At 46.6% G+C, this 17876-nt stretch overlaps 1 protein-coding gene across 1 annotated transcript in view; it reads left to right on the top strand.

The window, feature by feature from the left end:
* Positions 1 to 4723: 4723 nt before the first annotated feature.
* The window catches only part of GTF3A (general transcription factor IIIA), a 21346-nt gene continuing 8193 nt past the window's right edge, over positions 4724 to 17876 (top strand). Inside the window, exons 1-3 of the mRNA XM_087813750.1 lie at positions 4724 to 4828; positions 11674 to 12189; positions 14077 to 14177. Coding sequence (XP_087669876.1) covers positions 4724 to 4828; positions 11674 to 12189; positions 14077 to 14177 — 722 coding nt within the window. The remainder of the gene's footprint in view (positions 4829 to 11673; positions 12190 to 14076; positions 14178 to 17876) is intronic.

Here is a 17876-nt window from a genome sequence, read left to right as displayed (position 1 = left end):
GGGTGATGCAGTGAGCCCCTCGGCGATGCGGGCAAATTGCTACACCAGGCACCCTGAGTCCTGGTCATTAACACTCTGATATGGGTGAGAGCTAGGTTTACTAGAAAAAAAAGGAACATTTAAACCTCATCAATTAAACCCAACAAGAAATGCTTCCTCCTTCAAAAACTAAAATGCGTTTGTGATCAAAAGACCTTTTCATGAAAGCAGTTATGTCAATACACGATCTGGGCACAAGGAAAAGAGTCTATTTGAATGTACGTAAATGCTATTAGTATTGAAGTTGTTCAAGCTGTAGGTGACGGTTCTGTTTCACCCAGTGCTGCCTGCATTGTTTTTTCTCCAGGACCTTCTTGGAAACCAGATCAGATCTGTGTATCTCAAGATTGCCATCTCGCTGACTAAAGAAAGTGATGAGACTGCCTCTTCTCACTGACTAAAGAAAGTGATGAGACTGGCTTTTTATTATTTATTTTTAAAATTTATTTATTTATTTATTTATTTATTTATTTATTTATTTACATTTTAATCCTCACCTGAGGATACTTTTTTCCATTGCTTTGCAGAGAGAGTAGAGGGGAGGTGACTGAGAGAGAGAGAAACATCGATGTGAAAGAGACACATTGATTGGTTGCCTCCCACCCCGCCACCCCCCAGTCGGGGCCAGGGATTAAGCCTGCAACCGAGGTACATACCTTTGGCTGGAATTGAACCCAAGATCCTTCAGTCTCCTGGCTGACACTCTAACCACTGAGCAAAACTGGCTAGAGCTTCTCAGGCTTTCTAGATGAAGAAGAAGCTATTTTATTTTTCTTGTTCAACCTATTACTACGTATCTACCATGAATAGAAAGTGTTGATTTAAATATATTTTCCTGTAGTATCTTTCAAAGTTAGTGTTTAAAACTCCAGAATGGCTTGCAAATTGTAATTTGTTCGCTTGTTTTTAAAAACTGTTTATCCCAAGAAGATCACAGGTGAAGGTTCTTCTAAGAAGAGCAGCAAACTCTCTGTTGCTTCCTTCTTTGAATGGTGTGTAGCGGGGCGCCAGGCTGAGGCAGGTCGAGAACAGTGCGGCAGGGAGGAGAGCAAGGGGACAGCTGTCACTCACCTGCAGGATCCCAGGTCATTCCAACAACAAAACGGGAGTGGGAGATGGAGAAAATTTTTTGTTTTATTAGATTTTTAAATAAATAGGCCCTATTAGAAAGACATTAAGACCTGTTGTCATTAAGAGCTAGATACTATGAAAAATAGAACTTAGAAATTCCACCGACCAATCAAAGGACTAATGCAGTTACGCAAAGTAAAAAAGTCCATTTTTAGTCATTTGATAAAGCATTGCAAGATGTTTAAATCATACATACCTATCCTTGGACATGCCCTTTGATACTGGAATTTGAGTTTTATGATCTGCCTGTAATTAAAGTTTTGGGTTCAGTTTTTAGGGGAGAGAAAATTAAACACTTTAAAAGCCAACACCTTGTTTCTCAAGACGTAACCCCGGGCAGATTTTTATGGCTGCACTAGGCCTTTAGTCACTGGCTGGCACTCTCTTCCTAATTCTCAAACTGCTTCTAGCACTTCCTCTTTATGGTGGGGGCTGTGCTTCCTGCGGGGCCACAAGTGGGGACCTGTCCTGGCCCATCTCCCTGTAGACAGGCTGTGCAGCCACTGCTCAATCCCAGGGGATGGACACAGGGCCCAAGACTGTGACAAAGGACCGGGCTAACACTGACTGGGGTGAGGCCAGGATTAGATGTTGGCCAAATTATAAACTGAGGGAAGTTGGAATGGGAAACACTACACTGCGTCTGAAAACATAACCGGCCTTTGTTAAATCACAACTACCTTCACTGCCATGCACTCAGTGGTATGCCCTGCCAGCTGGTGCAGGCTCCCAAGCACCTTCAGGAATGTTCCAAGTCAGTTATTAAACATAGCCATGATTAATAATAAAATTATGTAAAAAACAAAGGTGGTAATACTCAAAGTTGATCTTCCTATTTGTTTTTTACTGCACTTTACTATTATCTATGCTCTTGAGGTTACCTGGGTGTTGTAGATGAGTGGTGGGAATACTACATAAAGGTTATCACTGGGCATCTCTTCCCAACCCCACACTCAGCAAAGCAATGTCAGTAGATTAAAATTGATCCCGGTGCAATACGAGTGTTTGCACCATAGACATTGGCAAAATGCTACAAATCAGGGCTTGTTTATTGTCTTATTGATTGTCTAGAACTAAGAAAGTGGTGGAGAAAATGTTAATAAGCCATATTAAACTTAAGTGTATGTGGATAACTGTTAAGTTGTGAATAGCCGAAAAACTGAAAATGTCATCCGATTTAGCAAAGAATTCACTCACATCATTGATAAGTAACTGAAGTTTGGACATAGTCTTCGTTGTTTTACTTTTGTCTTACTCTTAAACAAAAATATCAACTAACATTTATGTAGGAACTACTCCTGTTTATCATTTGCAACTATAATGCACTAATTCAACAAAAATCAACTAGAAGTATTCTGTGAGAATCAATTGGCTATATGGAATTTACAGTCATGAGTACTGTATTTTTTTAAATTGTAAGCTGTGTGCCACACATCTTCTACATCAGTAAAATTTATAATAAACCTATACATTAAACACATCACACACACGCATGCACACACACACACACACAATTTGACCCCCCAGAGCTGGTTGCTAATATCTCCTAGCATACCTCTGCACACACTGGTGCAGTGTAATCCCAGGCTTCTAGGTCAGTGGCCTGCAAAACTTTCTTGAGAGCAACCCACTTTGGCAAACTAAAAACCTCCTGGCCCACCTACCTCAATCAGTTTCCATATGGTATAGAAAAAGAGCTCCTCAAATATATTCGGCAGAATTATGCACACTTCTAATTTAGCAGTAGGGGTGTGGTGTCCACCTTTGAACTTCTGCATTTATGTATTAATGTGTAGTTACTGGGAAAGTGCAGGCAGATGCTGGAATACACCACTACACACTGCTGGGCCAATCTAACAACTCACAACAAACTAAATTGACAGTAAAGAAGCTAAACCAACAGTAAGTTATAATTTAAAAGCAAGAAAGGCAGCAATTTTAAAAAGTATGACCAACTCAAGACAGCACTGCTGACAAAGTGTCCCTCCCCAGCTGCAGAAACCCCCGCTCTGCTAGCCGCGCCACAGAGCCAAACCATGCTCAGCAGCCAGACCTCTGGGAACTGAAGTGGAACCAATATATTCTAGTTCTGTGCTAATTTTAGCTCATGAATAATAAACTGTACCAACTACTAAGGACTCACTTCTTAGGTCACAAATAATTAGGCATTAGTCATCTATAAAAATGAAAGTGTCTGGAACTACCTGTCATTTTCATACATCAAAAAGGAAGGAAGGGCCTGTTCAGCACAGGTGAGCTCTGAGTCCAGGTAATCCCATGTGTCACAGACTCCAGGGAATTCTGTGGCATCCCTAATATCTCACATGTAAATACTCTTTCCACCCAATTTGGCTCAGACTTTGGAGTCCTTGTGCTAAATAAGGCCCTTTCTGGTAGTTAGGACAACAAGCGTGGTGGAAGCGCAAATTCTTCAGGTCATCAATCAGTCAGCTGGTGCCAGGGCCAAGTCAATCACAGAGCTTCTGCAGTTAGCACCAGGCAGCACTTTCTCCAAGCCTTGGAAGGGCTTCCCTTATGCTGGTCTCTACAGAGGCCCAGCTCCGTCCCAGGCCAGAGCGGACTTGGGCAGACAGCCTTCTATCATCCAAACGAGGCCCAGCAGCCCGTTATCTCTGCTTGGGAAGTTCTGGGTCTGCTTCGAGTGCATTTTAAACCGCTTATCTTTGTTTATTTGTTTCTCCTGATGGAAACAGCATTGGCCCAGTGACAGACCGGCACCCGGAACTGCCCCAGCAGCCATACCTCCTCGGCTTTGTTTAGAGCTGATTTGGAGGTTAAAGGTTACACTTTTTGAAAGGTAATAAAACATTAATGATGGGTAGAGTTCCTTTCCTTTCGCCCATAAGGTAACTGGGTAATCCTGTTTGCTCTATAGGGTGAACTGTGTTTGCTGAGGGTAATCTGAACTCAGCAGCGTGGACAACCTCCTTCACCTCCCCTGCCTCTGGGCCGCTGTGTGGAGGTGAGCATTACAAGGTGTAATCAGGCAGCCAGAAACAGTCCTGTCATGACCAAGGCCCACTCCTAATCAGGTCCCCCCGTGGAACAAATGTTGCATATTTTGTGATAATAACTTGATTAGAGCCTACAGTACCTAAGATGTTGGGAACTGCACAGATTCTCAGAGCCTGAACCTCGTCTGCAGACGTGCTACCTAACACAGGTACATCAGTGTGCCCTGGTGCACAGTAAACTTGGAAGCTGGGAGTCTGGCTGACTTTCATCACCGAAGACTCTGATTTTACTCCCATCTCTGACCCCCAGACTCCTGGGTGACCTTGGACCATGCTTCGGATTCTACGTCTAGAATGTGATGTACTTCTTTGTTTACTGTCTGCCTTGCACTGGAATAGAAGCTCCATGAGAACAGGGTCTTGGCCTATTTTGTTCATTGCTCTCTTCCCAGGGCTTAGAGCAGTGACTGCCCCAGAGCAGGCACTCAGTATTTGTTAAGCAAACAAATGAGTCCTGTTATACTTGTTGCCCATTGCCTTCGTGGCATTTACCATCTCCCTGGGGAGACGCGGGTGTTATGAGGCACACGCGGAACAGTGAGATGACAGGGTACGACCAGCAGAGCCAGGAGCTGAACCAGGGGCCAAGGGCTGAGTTGGGCAGGCGCCTCTGTGTCTGCTGGGTAAAGGTCAGGTTGGCACAGGGTGGGGGCTGGACAAGTGTGGGGGAGCAGGAAACATTCTAGGTTGTCCAAGGACATGGGGAAAAGTACTTGTTTCAAAAATCTAACTGAATTCCCTCTTAGCTGACTTCAAAAGCATGACCAAAGCCATGTGCAGCAGATTCTTCCCAGGTCTAGCTTAGGGGCGATCCTCAGTGTCTGGAAACATGGAACCACGCTGAGGCTTGCATGGTCCCCTTGTTCTGGTCTTGAGACCTAACTTTCCTAAACACAGCCCGGAGGCCTCCTCCTCCCAGCCTGGGGCAGGTGGCTTAGGGGTGGCCCTAATCAGAGGAAGTCTCTGCAGCCTCCTCACCACTCTGGGGGTGGCGAGAAACACCCTCATCAGTGACCACATTTAAAAAACAGTCTCTTGTAATGGGTGTCCTGTACTGGAGCAGCCCCTGAGCTCAGGTGGGAGGTGACTTGCTTACTTGAGGGCTGAAGTTAAGAAATGCATACGTGCATCACCAGCGACAGCTGAGGTGCCATGATGAAGCTCTTCGTCACTGTCCAGGCTGCTTAGAACAGCCCTGCAGGTGACGTGGTGCTTGGCTTAGCAGGTGCTCAGCAGAGGCTGCTTGGCAGCCTCCACTCAGGTCCGTCGCATGTGCCCGAGGGGGGGCGCTCAGTGTGCTCCCACAGACTACAGTGTGCGTGGCTGCTGTTCGCAACACGAGAAAAGGCCCACGTGGCTGAAGCTTCCGAGAGAGGCGCGTGTCCTGCGGGCTTACAGATGGGGGCTCCGGGCCGCCCCGTCTGACGAAGGCGGTCCCTGCCTCCGAGAGTGCGGCTGCGCAGCGTCTGGCAGCGAGGAGGAGCCATCTGACCGGCCTCTTACTCTCTAACAAACAAAAATCCAAACCGCATAATTGAGGCAAATAATAAATCTTTCAGGATCATGATTCCCCAATTTGGCTGTTTACTTTAATCAAATCACAAACAAATGATCAAATTTGGATTTGATTATGTGCCTATAAAGATAACCGAGGAGGCAACATAACTCATGCCTGTCAAACTCTTCTCGGACAATGGCTGGCGTTACAACACGCCAATTACATTTTTATCAGGCAGTTAAGTTAATTACCTGCGGTAAATGTGTTCGTGGGACAAGTGGAGATGGCTGTCAACATTTGCTGACCACTTTCAAGTGCTGCCTGGGGTATGGGAGGAATCAAGGTGCCATAGTGCGCACATGTGGTTACACCTGTGGTGTCATATAAAAGTCCATAAAGTGGAGGCAGAGACCTGTGCGTCCCTTTTCCACCACAAGATGGCTCTGTATGGTTTCTTCTCAAAAGCAGCATGGGCTCCAGGGCAAACTCCGGTTAGTGAAGCAGCAGGGACCTGGGCCGGGCCGCAGAGCTGGGCGGGGTGGCAATGCCGGGCGGTCAGTTTGAGGCTGTGGCTTCAGCCTCCCTTCCTGGGCCAGTGAAACCCTCTCCTCACTCTGTCTCCCTCAGGCACCCAGTGCCCTTGGCCGCCCTCCGTGCCAGGTGCCAGCAGTATCCGGTGCCTGCACCCTGGCAGGGCCTGGGCCTGTTTTTCCATCGCAGGCTTCCCAGGGCTGAGAGCAGTGTCTGTACCACCTTGGAAAATTCTGGACCTGCTTCATTCACTGAGGGTGATGTGGAAAACCACAGGCTGAATCAGAGTAGGTGTCATGACGTGTCAGCCTCCAAGTGGGGGTGCCTGCCCTGCCTGAAATTCTCCCCCACACGCAACGGTGGCAAATCCTCATATAATTTATAACATATGACTCAGCTGACACAGAATGTCCTGTGCAAGGACACGAGGCTTCCTTACCTGTGTGTAAGAATAATAATGTCTCCCTTACAAACTTAGCGGGGGGATTAAATGAGATGGTGCATACAAGTACTTTGTATGGAAATTGGCCAAAAATTGACCTAAAGTAATTGAGACGTGGGGGGGGGGGGCAGGGGCAGGGGCAGGGATACTTCAAAGCCAATTTACAGAATAAAGGAAACTTGTGAATCATGAGAGAAAATTTAAAACATCATTGGTATGCCAGAAAGCAATAAGTCTTTTGTTTAAGCCCAAAATGAATGTTTAATGTGAAATATTATCTGGACCAGTAAATGTTTGACCAAGGGAAATGCCATAAAAACTTCCAGTTATTTCTGCTGCTTCATAGCAGTGGTGGGAAAGGTATTGATTCAGTTAGGAAATATTTATTGGCATCTACCATGTGCCCGGCCCTTTGCTAGGAGCTGAGGAACCAGTGGTGACCAGGAGACGTGAAGTCTACCCTCCAGAGCTTGCAAAGAGCTGCCGGGGAAGATTAGTTAGACAGCTGTGGTAAAGTGTGCGGAGAGCTGTCAGGAAGGAGGCGCAGAGTCCTGTGGGGTGTGGAGTAGGCCACTCGGCCCACTGGAGCATGTCTGCCAAGCTCTTTGGAGGAATTGACTCCTAAGCTGAGAGATGGCAGGTGTGAGCAGCGAAGGGAGCTCAAGGGGCTTGGGCTGATAGAAGAGAGAAAGGAGGCCAGGAGGTAATGCTGGCTTCTTTGAGGCCTTGCAAGCGCACCTGTAGGAGGTGCAGCTTTATCCTAAAGACAATGGGGCACCCCTGAAATCCCTATTTTGGGGAGAATCCCTTAGCCATAGTGTGGAGAAAAGATTTGGGAGAGTGAACCTGGTTGCGGGATATACCTGGAGACCAGGTGAGATGATGGTACACTGGACAGAGATGCAGAGATGGTGGCATTTGTGCTGAAGAGGGATGGATGGATTCAACCCCTAAAGCAAACCAAGAAGCCACCCATAAACGGGGAAAGGACTCCCTGCAGGTTCTCTGGTGGTGGCTCAGTGAAAAACGCTGGCAGAGGAGATTATCCAACGCAAAAGTCTTGCGTGGCTATGGTTGGAAAGGGCACATTCCAGTGCCTGACCCTGTGGGTAATCAGAGAGCAATTAGGCCTCACTCACTAGATGGAATCTGGCTACTCCAGAATAAAATGGGTTTGAAGCGGGTATGAGTGATTAAGCACAGGCCTGTGGCAGTACTCTGGTGGGGCCATTATAACCACAGGAATATGTGATAATCAGACCTAAGCAAGAGAGGGCTAATTAGAGAAGCCAGGCTGGAACTGCATGGTAAGTGGACAACTGAGAACGAAAATGGTAGTGGTTCTAAGCACTATCACTGGATGATTCCAAAGGTCCCTGTGGGGGACGTTCAAGGGTGAGAAATCTGCTGACAGCACACCTGGGAGCAAAGACAGAGATACAGATGACAGCCTGGGGAACCTCTCCTAACTGGGCAATTAGACAATCAGTAACTCCTGGAAGGTCCCTGAGGGATGTTGGTGGGAATTTTATCCACAATGTGGCGGAGAGGTAGAATCTGTCTTGCTCAATCCTGAGGCAAAGTGGAGGGAACTTTTCTTAACTGTTGCCTTCCAGCACTTTTGGGCTGAACTTGACCAATGGAATAGAGCTCATTCATTCACTTTTTATTTGAGCTCATATTTGAGAATTTAGTGTCAGTAACAATTTACAGATAGATGTATAGCACATCATGGGTTGGGAAAGGTGTCTGCACAGATCATAGTAACCATGGTGACAAGAGCTGACATCCACTGAGCAATTCCTCTGAGTCACCCATTTTGCTACATGCTTTACATGTTTTCTTTTTAAGATTTTTTAATTGATTTTTAGACAGAGGGGAAGGGACAGGTAGAGTAAGAAATGTCGATGTGAGAACCAAACGTCAATTGGCTGCCTCCTGCACGCCCCCTACTGGGGATTAAGCCAGAAACCCAGGCTATTGTCCTGACGGAATCAAACCGGCAACCTCTCAGTGCAGGGGGACGAGGCCCAGCCAACTGAATCACAGCAACCAGGGCTACCTGTCTTTTCTTGTTTAATTCTCACAACCTGTGAGGTAGGTACTATTGTCCTCAGTTGACCGATGAAGAAACTGAGGCACAGAGAGGTTAACTGCTGAGTTCTTACGTGATGTCCATAGCAACTCTGTGAGGGAGGGAGGTGAGTCTCCTCTGTTTTATAGATGAGACAAAGCAGGTTGGGAAGAGTCACACTCAAAGTCATACTCAAGTAGTTAGTGCCAATTAGGACCCAATCTGGAGGTCTTTCTACTGCATGCCTGAAACAAGAGCATGTGGTTCTGCTTCTTTTCTTTTTTATTAATCCTCACCAGAGGATATTTTTTCCATTGCTTTTCAGAGAGAGTGGAAGGGGGAGAGAGAGAGAGAGACATCAATGTGAGAAAGACACATCGGTTGGTTGCCTCCTGCAGGGGCCTCAACCAGGGCTGGGGATCGAGCCTGCAACTGAGGTACGTGCCCTTGGCTGGAATCAAACCCAGGACCCTTCAGTCCATGGGCCGATGCTCTAACCACTGAGCCAAACCGGCTAGGGCTGGTCCTGCTTCTTTAAGTCACAGGTGTGTTTTATGGCTGATGTCCCGGTTCCCTCCCAAGCCACAAGGACAATGGCCTTACTAACCACCTTGACTGCTAGACTCATCTGGGAGAAGTAAACATTGGAAGATTAGAGTGAAATTGGAATGAAAGGAACTACACATTGAGATCTTCCAGGGCAGTCCACATTTGAGCTCTTATGTCCAGTTATCACCGTAGGTGCTCATTCTGGTGGAATCATGAATCTGGTTTTTGATTAGAAAGAAGCTCATATAATGTCTGGATGCTGAGTCAGAGTCTCCCCTCCTGTCAGAATCCTCTTTGTTCAGATGCTCTCCCCTTAGTGTGAATTCAGGACCATCAGGTCAGGAGTTATTTTGTGTAATGAAAGACTTTGACTTTATGTATTGGTTATACTGCATAATAAATTACCAAACTTAATGGCTTAAACCAACACACATTTATTATCTTATACTTTCTGTGGGTCAGGAATCTGGGCACAGCTTAACTGGGTTCTCTACTTCAGGATCTCTCCCAGGCTGCAATGAACCAGAGGCCAGCCATGGCTGGGGGCTGATCTGAAGGCTCCACTGAAGAAAAATCTGCTTCTAAGCCACATGGTTGTTGGCAGGGTTCAGTTCCTATTCAGTCTTGCTGGACTGATGACCTCAGTTCCTAGGTGGCTGTTGGACAGAGACCACCCTCAATTCTTTATCCTGTGGGCTTTGCCAACATGGTAGCTTGTTTCATCAAAGTATAGAAACCAAGAAGGCAATGGAGGAGAGTCAACTGGGAAGACGGAAGTCCCAACATTCTATAACCTAACACATCCTATCGCCTGTGCCGTATTCTATTAGTTGGAAGCAATTCACAAGGTCCAGTCCCCTCCCAAGGAGAGGGGTAATTACATGAGGACGTGAATATCAGGAAGCAGTGATTATTTGGGACTATCCTAGAAGTCTGCCAGTCACAACTCTAGTTTAAGAATGAAAGGCATAAGCCAGAAGCAAGTGGGGGGGGAAATATAAAGGCCACTATTTTTTTATTATATTTATTATGTGCTATGCACCTCACATGAATTGTCTCATAATATTCTCATAAAAACCCTGTGGCATAGATATCATGCCCATTGCACAGAAAACACTAAGTTTAGAGGGATTAAATAACTATCTCCTGGTCAAAAAGTAAATGGTAGAGCCAGGATTCAAAGTAGGTCTGCCAAACTATAAAGCCCGTGCTTCTAACCACTACCATCACTGAACTGCCTTTTCACCTGTGCAGGTGAATGTCTCCTACCTGCCTCCTCTTTTTTGGCTTCATGGTCATCCTCTTGAGCCCAGACCTCCCACTCTACTAACAATAATGGCCTCTTAGTGTGCCTTGCTGACTCTAGGGCTCTCCCTTCTAATTCTACGATACACTTTTTTTTTCTTTAATACCATATTGGTTATTGTTAGAAGGCCTGGGGGAGAGCTGCGGAGATCTGAAAGTTTGGGGAAGGATGGCCTCTGAGCAGAATTCGCTCCACATGGTTGGGGGGTAGGCTACTTTGATCCCCAGACACTCCTTTTCTGATGAGATCACATTCAGTCATGGGAACTAGAAGGTTCAGGGCCTTACTTGGGTGTAACTGAAGATGCGGAGGTAAAACCCACTGTGATGGGGCATGTAGCTAATGCAGGGGGGAGAGAAGGGAGGACGCCTTGGAGTCAGCAGTGTTACGTGGGAGGTCCAGGCCAGGACTGACTGCTGGGCCCTGTCGTGTTCTCTACAGGAACCTGTTCATCAGATTCAGACAAGGGCTTGCTTAATGATTTGGAATGATGCAGGCTGTGAAAAATACAAACCTGGCAGAACATCCGACCATCCATCATGTTATTCGCATCCAAGGACATCCTTTAAACACGTGGTCTCCATAAATCAAGATATGTAACAATATTCATTCAAGCCTCTAAATAGTGCTTTTCAAATGTTCATGTCTGTCAAACCACCTGGAGATCTCTGTGATTCAAGCAGATTGGCGGTTGTGATTTCTAGTGACGCTGCTGGTCCACCGACCACCCTTTGAGCAGCAAGGCCTTAGGGAAGTGGTTCCCAAACTTTTCAGCACATTGGAGTCACACAGGGTGTTTCTAAAGTACTGATTGTGGTTCCCCACTACCAGAAATTGTGATTTAATTGGTCCGGGGTTAGGAGTTTAAAAAGCTCTCCATGTGATCCTAATCTGCAGCCAAGCTCAGGAAGCACTGTTCCGGGGCTTACCGAGGAAGCGTGTAGACTGCAGGCAAGGAAATGAATCCATAAAGAAGACGAACTGATAACGTGGTAAGAACAGGACAGTTTACATTTTGAATAGGGTGATGACGGGTGGGAAACACGTCACATTTAATTAGTGCCTCAGACTCCGTCGAGGCCCCGGGCGCCTTTGGCCGCGGAGGAGGCGGCCCTGGCCTCTAGCGCGGGGCGGGAGGAATGCGGCCCCGGGAGGCTTCCCGGAGCATGCGCGAACGAGGCGCCCGCGCGGGGCGGAGCTTGCTGCGTACGCGCAGGCGCTCTTCCTGCCCTGGGGGCGTTGGGGGAGGGGGATGCCGCAATCCCGGAAGTGCGCCGAGTCCGGCGTGCGGTTCGTCCAGAGCTGCCGGCGCCTGGCGGGGCGTGGGCCGCGCCCTCCGGTTACCCGCACGTGGCTCGGCAGGTGGCTGAGCGCCCAGCCCTGGGCGCCCTGGAGCCGCCGGTGTCAGTCGCCGAGGCGGTATCTTCCCTGACCATCGTCGACGCGTTCGTCAGGGCCGGCGAGAGCCCCGCCCCGCCGCTCCCCGCGCTCCCGAGTAGGTTCATCTGCTCCTTCCCGAACTGCAGCGCCAATTACAACAAGGCCTGGAAGCTAGACGCGCACCTGTGCAAGCACACGGGGGAGGTAAAGAGGCCCGAGACGCGGCCGCGGAGAGGGCTGGCCTCCCCGCGCGGGGACCAGTGTCACAACAGCCCGCGTGTGCAATCCGCTCGCGTGGGTGCGCAGGGTCGCAGGCCCGGCTTTGCAGGACGTGGCCAGCTTTGGCACCTTGGACCACGGAAGCGAACCGTTCATGCCTTAGGTTAGGGAAGGAGCTGAGGAGGTAGACAAGTTCTAGGACCGAGGTATCCTTGCCATGGGCTCGGGGTTTACAGAGCAAACTTTTCCCTTTCTTTCTCCTCGAGTCTTTGCCAATCACCACCTCCTGGTAATCTGTAAATACGTGCACGATTGGAAGTCCCCACATCCTCCCGCAGGCACGTGTCTTAAGCACCCTCTCCCAGATTGTGTGTGGAGGGTAACTTACCCGTACTAGAGGCTTTGCAAGCAGCATGCAGTCATTCTTTCAAAACTCAGTGCCATTCTAGCCCTGGAGAGCGAGCGAGCAGTGAACAAAACAGGCAAGGCTTCCATAGTCGCGGACCTTATGCTTTAAGAAGGACAGACAGATAAAGGAGTGGGTAGGAGATGCAATAAATCCAGGGCTGCTGGAGGGTGCTCAGGAACGGCCTCTGTCTTGTCCTGAGTGAGAAGGAAAGGATCCAGCCATGCAGCCATTTGAGGAGAAAATAGTCTGGGCTGAGAGAACTGCAGGGAGAGCCTGTGGTTCTGGGGGGGAAGGTAGGCAAGAGTTATTGGGTGGGACCCATACAAGAGGAGCTCTGAGAAGCAGGCCTGGTGGGATCATTTGTAGGCCAGGGTACAGATGGATTTGGAGAGTGGGTTTTACCTTTGGAGGAAGACAGTTGAGGGAAGGGGGGCTCATGGAGGCAGAGGAATCCCCCAATTTCCCAGCTTTGGGCAGAGTTTGACTTCTCACTGCTTCAGCTAAAGGCCCTTAATTTTTTTAAGTTAGAGGCCTGCAGTCCCTGCCTTTGCTCTTAGCACCTACTTAACTGTGGGGCCACTTCTTCATGTGGCCTAATGACACCCATTCTCCTTACCATCTCCAGCATTTAAAGGCTGATGCTTCCTTCTTGGAGCCTCTCTTCCTCTTCCTCTCACCCTTTTCACTGGCTTATCTTCTGCCCTCCACTTTGTCCCAGTTCTCTTGGCAGGCTCACTCAGTGACTGGGTTCACTCATAACATTCATGATCCTTTGCCTCCTGATCTTTCTCTTGCCCATCCTGTTCGCCCAAATCTGAGCTCTATACCAGTATGTTAAATTAGAGTTTACCTTTAATTTTAGACATGTGTGTCATATTTTGGCTATTGGCACTACCAGCTTCCTTCATACAGGCCAGAAAACTTGAAGTCAACTTTGTTGTCCCAAATCTCACGTTAATTTTACAAATATTGATTGAGCCTAATCCATGTAGGAGTTGTACAAAGTTCTGTGTATCTGTCCCTTAGCACAGACACTGGGCTTGTCCAGGATGAGGCAGAACCTGCATGTTCTTCCCTAAGCTTTGGATGGGTACATGCATGCTCTATAGAGATCTGTGTACATAGGCCATGCTAATATGCAAGTAATCTTTAAGAGGGGGTTGCACTTGAAGCCAGGTGTCAGGTTAGGAGCAGATTAACCAACTGTGAAGGCTGCCCACTTTCTGCATATACTATTCATAAAGCAAAGTCTGCTGCAGTGACTTTGTTTAGAAGTTGTGACATTGTTGTGTAACTTCATGCAGGACAACCTTGTCTGGCCTGGGCATAGCAGGTGCTCAACACTTAGTGAAAACCATCTCTGGAGGCAGAGCCTTGCCTACTAGATATTTGAGGCCTTTAAATAATACTAGAGTTACTAATGTGGGCAGAATTGACATGCTTTTTTCTTTTCTTCCCACTAGAGACCGTTTGTTTGTGACCATGAAGGGTGTGGCAAAGCCTTTGTCAGGGACTACCACCTGAGCCGCCATGCCCTGCTTCATACTGGAGAAAAGCCCTTTGTGTAAGTAGAGAACTGGGTTGAGGCCTCTGAAATGGTTGTGTGGCACATTGACCTGGTAAGAAAACTGATTGTTACCTCAAGATCAAGAGGATGTGAAACTTCATTTGCATCTCCTGATATAAGAGGAGACCAGGTTTTGAATGTATGGAATGGGGGAGTAGGGGGCTTGTGCCCTATTGTGTTTAATAACTTCAGGAATAAGTTAATCTGAAGTTCTCTTGCATTTGCATCCTCTTGTCTCCTTTAAATGGAAAATGGGAAATCAATCTTGAAACACACACAGTTTTAGACCAGATTGAAAATGATTCCTTGGCAGGTTCTTGGCTCTGCATTGTCAGGGTCTTTCTGAACTGATACGCTGCTGAGATAAGAGGTAAAACCATGAAGAAGCTGAGCTTTTAATAGTTTATCTTGTATTTCTTCAGATTAAACCCCTATACCTCTACCATACCAGTTTTAATTTTATTCTTCTAGGAGTTGCTGTTTATTTACCTGAAAGGGTGAAGTTACAGCTTTTCTTTTAAATCCATACTTTAAAGCAGTGGGCCTCAAATTTAGGGTGCATCAGAATCACCTGGAGGCTTCTTAAAACAGCTTGCTGGGCCCTACCCAAGAGCATCTTATTCAGTAGGTCTCGGGTGGGGCCTGAGTATTTGCATTTCTAGCAAGTTTCTTGGTGATACTGATGCTGCTGGTCAGGCATCCACACTTAGAACCATTAAACAGAATGTTCCAGGAAAACATTTAAGTTTTTCTTGGGGGAAAAAACAAAACAAAAAGTAAATTTAATAGTTGTACAGAGCTATATGCTGGAGACTATCAGAAAATAGCTGTGTGGCAGGTTTTGCAGATGTTAGGATTTCAAATAATTGTGTTTTATGAGATAGTTACTTGAGCAGTAGGGTTTTCTAATGACTGGAGTTGATTTCTGTTAGTTTTAAACTGATGAATGTGAAGGGTCCCACGCCTCACTAAGGTTCACACAGTCTGAAGAAAGCTGTTGACACAGGACAGTCTTCACTGTTGTGTTCTTGTAGAAGGCCATCTCCTCTTCCTCTGACCAGCGTGCCAACCAGAGGGAAAGGGGCAAAGTACTGAGGACAGCAGATGCCTGTTTCAGTCCCTGTTCAAGCACACAGTGTGTCCTCAAAGTCAGTGACCCTAAGTGAAGCTTAATTTACTTCCAAATATAATTCAACTATACCAGCAAAGAGTAATTAAGGTCGTCTGGAAAACAGGGCTGGAATATAGTCTTTGACCTAGAAGTTTTACTCTAGGGAATTTATTCTACATATACACTTGTTCCTATATTAAAGGCATGCACAAGGTCATGTGCAACACTATTAATAGTAGCAAAGCATTGGAATCAACCCATGTGCCCATCAGGAGGGTTAAAGTGTGTCACCATAGTGGAATACTGTATAGCTAGAAAAAGGAATGCAGATAATCTCTTTGACACTCAGAACATCTCCAAGGCATATTAAGTGAAAAACCAAACAAGAAAGTATATATAAAGGGCTACCTTTTTGTGTATAAAAAGGGGGGAGGTAGACAGGAAGAACCTATAGTTATATTTGCTTGTATATGCGTAAGAAACCCTAAAAGTTACATAAAACTAAAAATGTTATCACCAGTCTTGGGAATGGTGGAGAATAGTGGGTGGGTAGGTGCAGTAGAAGGAAACATTATGCATCTGGTTCCCTTTTTATGCTTTTCTGTACTAAGTTACTGTACAGTGTTTATAAATAATGAAAGAAAAAATGGGTCTGGGTACAGATGCACAGAATGAATGAGAAAAGTGGGGATTATTTCCCCTGGAACAAAGTGGTATCTCCCAGCTTTCTCTAGCGCAGAGCTCTCTCTCCTTATTTCCAGGTCCCCATAGCCAGTAGCTGGCTGGACAGTGTTACTTAGCAGTCTCCGTGGCTTCTTAAATTCCCTAAGTCCAACCTGAGCATGGCTTTCTCTCTGGCCTTCTCCTCCATCATTCTTGTTAGGTGGCATCACTGTCTATCCAGTGACCTACAGCAAAGATAAGGCAACTCCCCTGGACGCCTCTCTCCTCTGCAGCACATAGGTCATCAAGTCCTGTCACTGATCCCTCAAGTTCCTCTCTCCTGCTCCAGCTGCCACTGTCTTATTTCAGGGGCTGCTCCTCACTGGCATGACTCTTTTCTTTGTCTACACGCTGCCTTCTCCCACATTATCCTCCAGGTTGCTTTCCTTCTTAAAATGGTGCAGTGGTTTTTAAGCACTGCTTACATAACAAAGTCCAGGTTCTTAGTATGTCATGTCAGTGACCTTTGTGATTTGGCCTTTTTGTTTATATTGACTTATTTGCTTGAACTTCAGACGTGAAATTGTGGTCCAGCTATGCGTAGGTGACCAGCACCCTCCCCCTGCTGACCCCTGCTAACATTGCCAGGGTCTTCAGTGGCCCTGTGCCTGCTATTTGGCTCCTGTCAGGACTTTTCCTGGCCCTGTCCTGCTCCACACCTGTGTTAGGTTGGATGCCTGTGTCAGGATTAACTTCAAGAATGACAGCAAACCCAGCACTATAGAGGCTTAAACAAGATAGTCTCTTTTTCTCTTGCATAACTGAAATGCAGCAGAACACAGTCACTGGCTGCTCCATAATCATCAGGATCTGGGCTCCTAACTTGTCTCTGCCATCCTCATCTTGGGGCTTCAACATCATGGTCCAAGATGCCTGTTGGAGCTCTAGCTGTTGCATAAGCATTGCAGCCACCAGGATGGAGGAAGGTGCAGAAGAGGCGTGCCCCCTTCTCAGACATTTTGTGGGACTTAAGCAGCATGAACCAGCACTTAGCCATGTCACCACCCCAAATTGCAAGGGAGGCTGGAAAAAGCTCTGTGTTGGCCATGTATCCAGCTGAAACTCAGCATTCTGTTCCTGAGGTCAAGGACACCTGTTGGAACTTTGAGTGGTTTCTGCTGCTGTGCCCCTCCTGTGTTTCCAGTGGGCTTCTGGGCGTATCTCCCACTGTCTCTGCAGTTACTCTCTGTTTTCCTCCACCGGGCCCTGTGGGTAGCACAGTGCTTCATATGAGTATTACTCAGTGTTTATCAGTGAATGATAGCTAAGATTAGGGCTTATAAAGGAAGTCCTATCTCATCCATCAGGCTGTTGAAAACTCATCACAAACAGAGCACATATTTTAAAAACACAACTTCACAAAGAATTTAAGTAATTCAAGGCCAAGATATAGAAATGCTTGTTAAGAGAACCTGACCAGCTTGGTGGTATGCCAAAGGGCATAATGGTTTATAGTTCGGTGTTATCCCTAAGTATAAGCCGAAACCAGTTTTGTTTCTGTTTGTTTGTTTGTTTTGGGAAGTCTTTTTGGAAAGGCAATTTATAGTGACATTTCAAGCAAAATTTAGGATGTCAGATTCTAAACTGAAAACAATTTGACTTAAACATCATTTAAGCCTAAACAGGGACTGGGCTTTTGGAACTAGTTTTTCCCCTCCCCTCTGCCTAGTGTACAGGATGTCTGACTCATGTAATTCATTTCAGGAGCCTAGCATGAAGTGCATTTTGTTACAGGTTAATCACATCAAAGCAGAGAGGCCTACATGGTGTAGCTTACACTTTGGTGTTTGTTAAAGACTATTTTATACTATTCTTTGGAATAATTAACTTTTATAAAGTCTTAAAAATTTTCTTCCCTTTGT

The sequence above is a fragment of the Miniopterus natalensis genome, chromosome 2 (genome assembly GCF_054644295.1).
Source record: "Miniopterus natalensis isolate mMinNat1 chromosome 2, mMinNat1.hap1, whole genome shotgun sequence".
Taxonomy (NCBI): Eukaryota; Metazoa; Chordata; class Mammalia; order Chiroptera; family Miniopteridae; genus Miniopterus; species Miniopterus natalensis.
The sequence above is the reverse complement of the archived record's forward strand: the minus strand, read 5'-3'. Positions and strand labels throughout refer to the sequence as shown.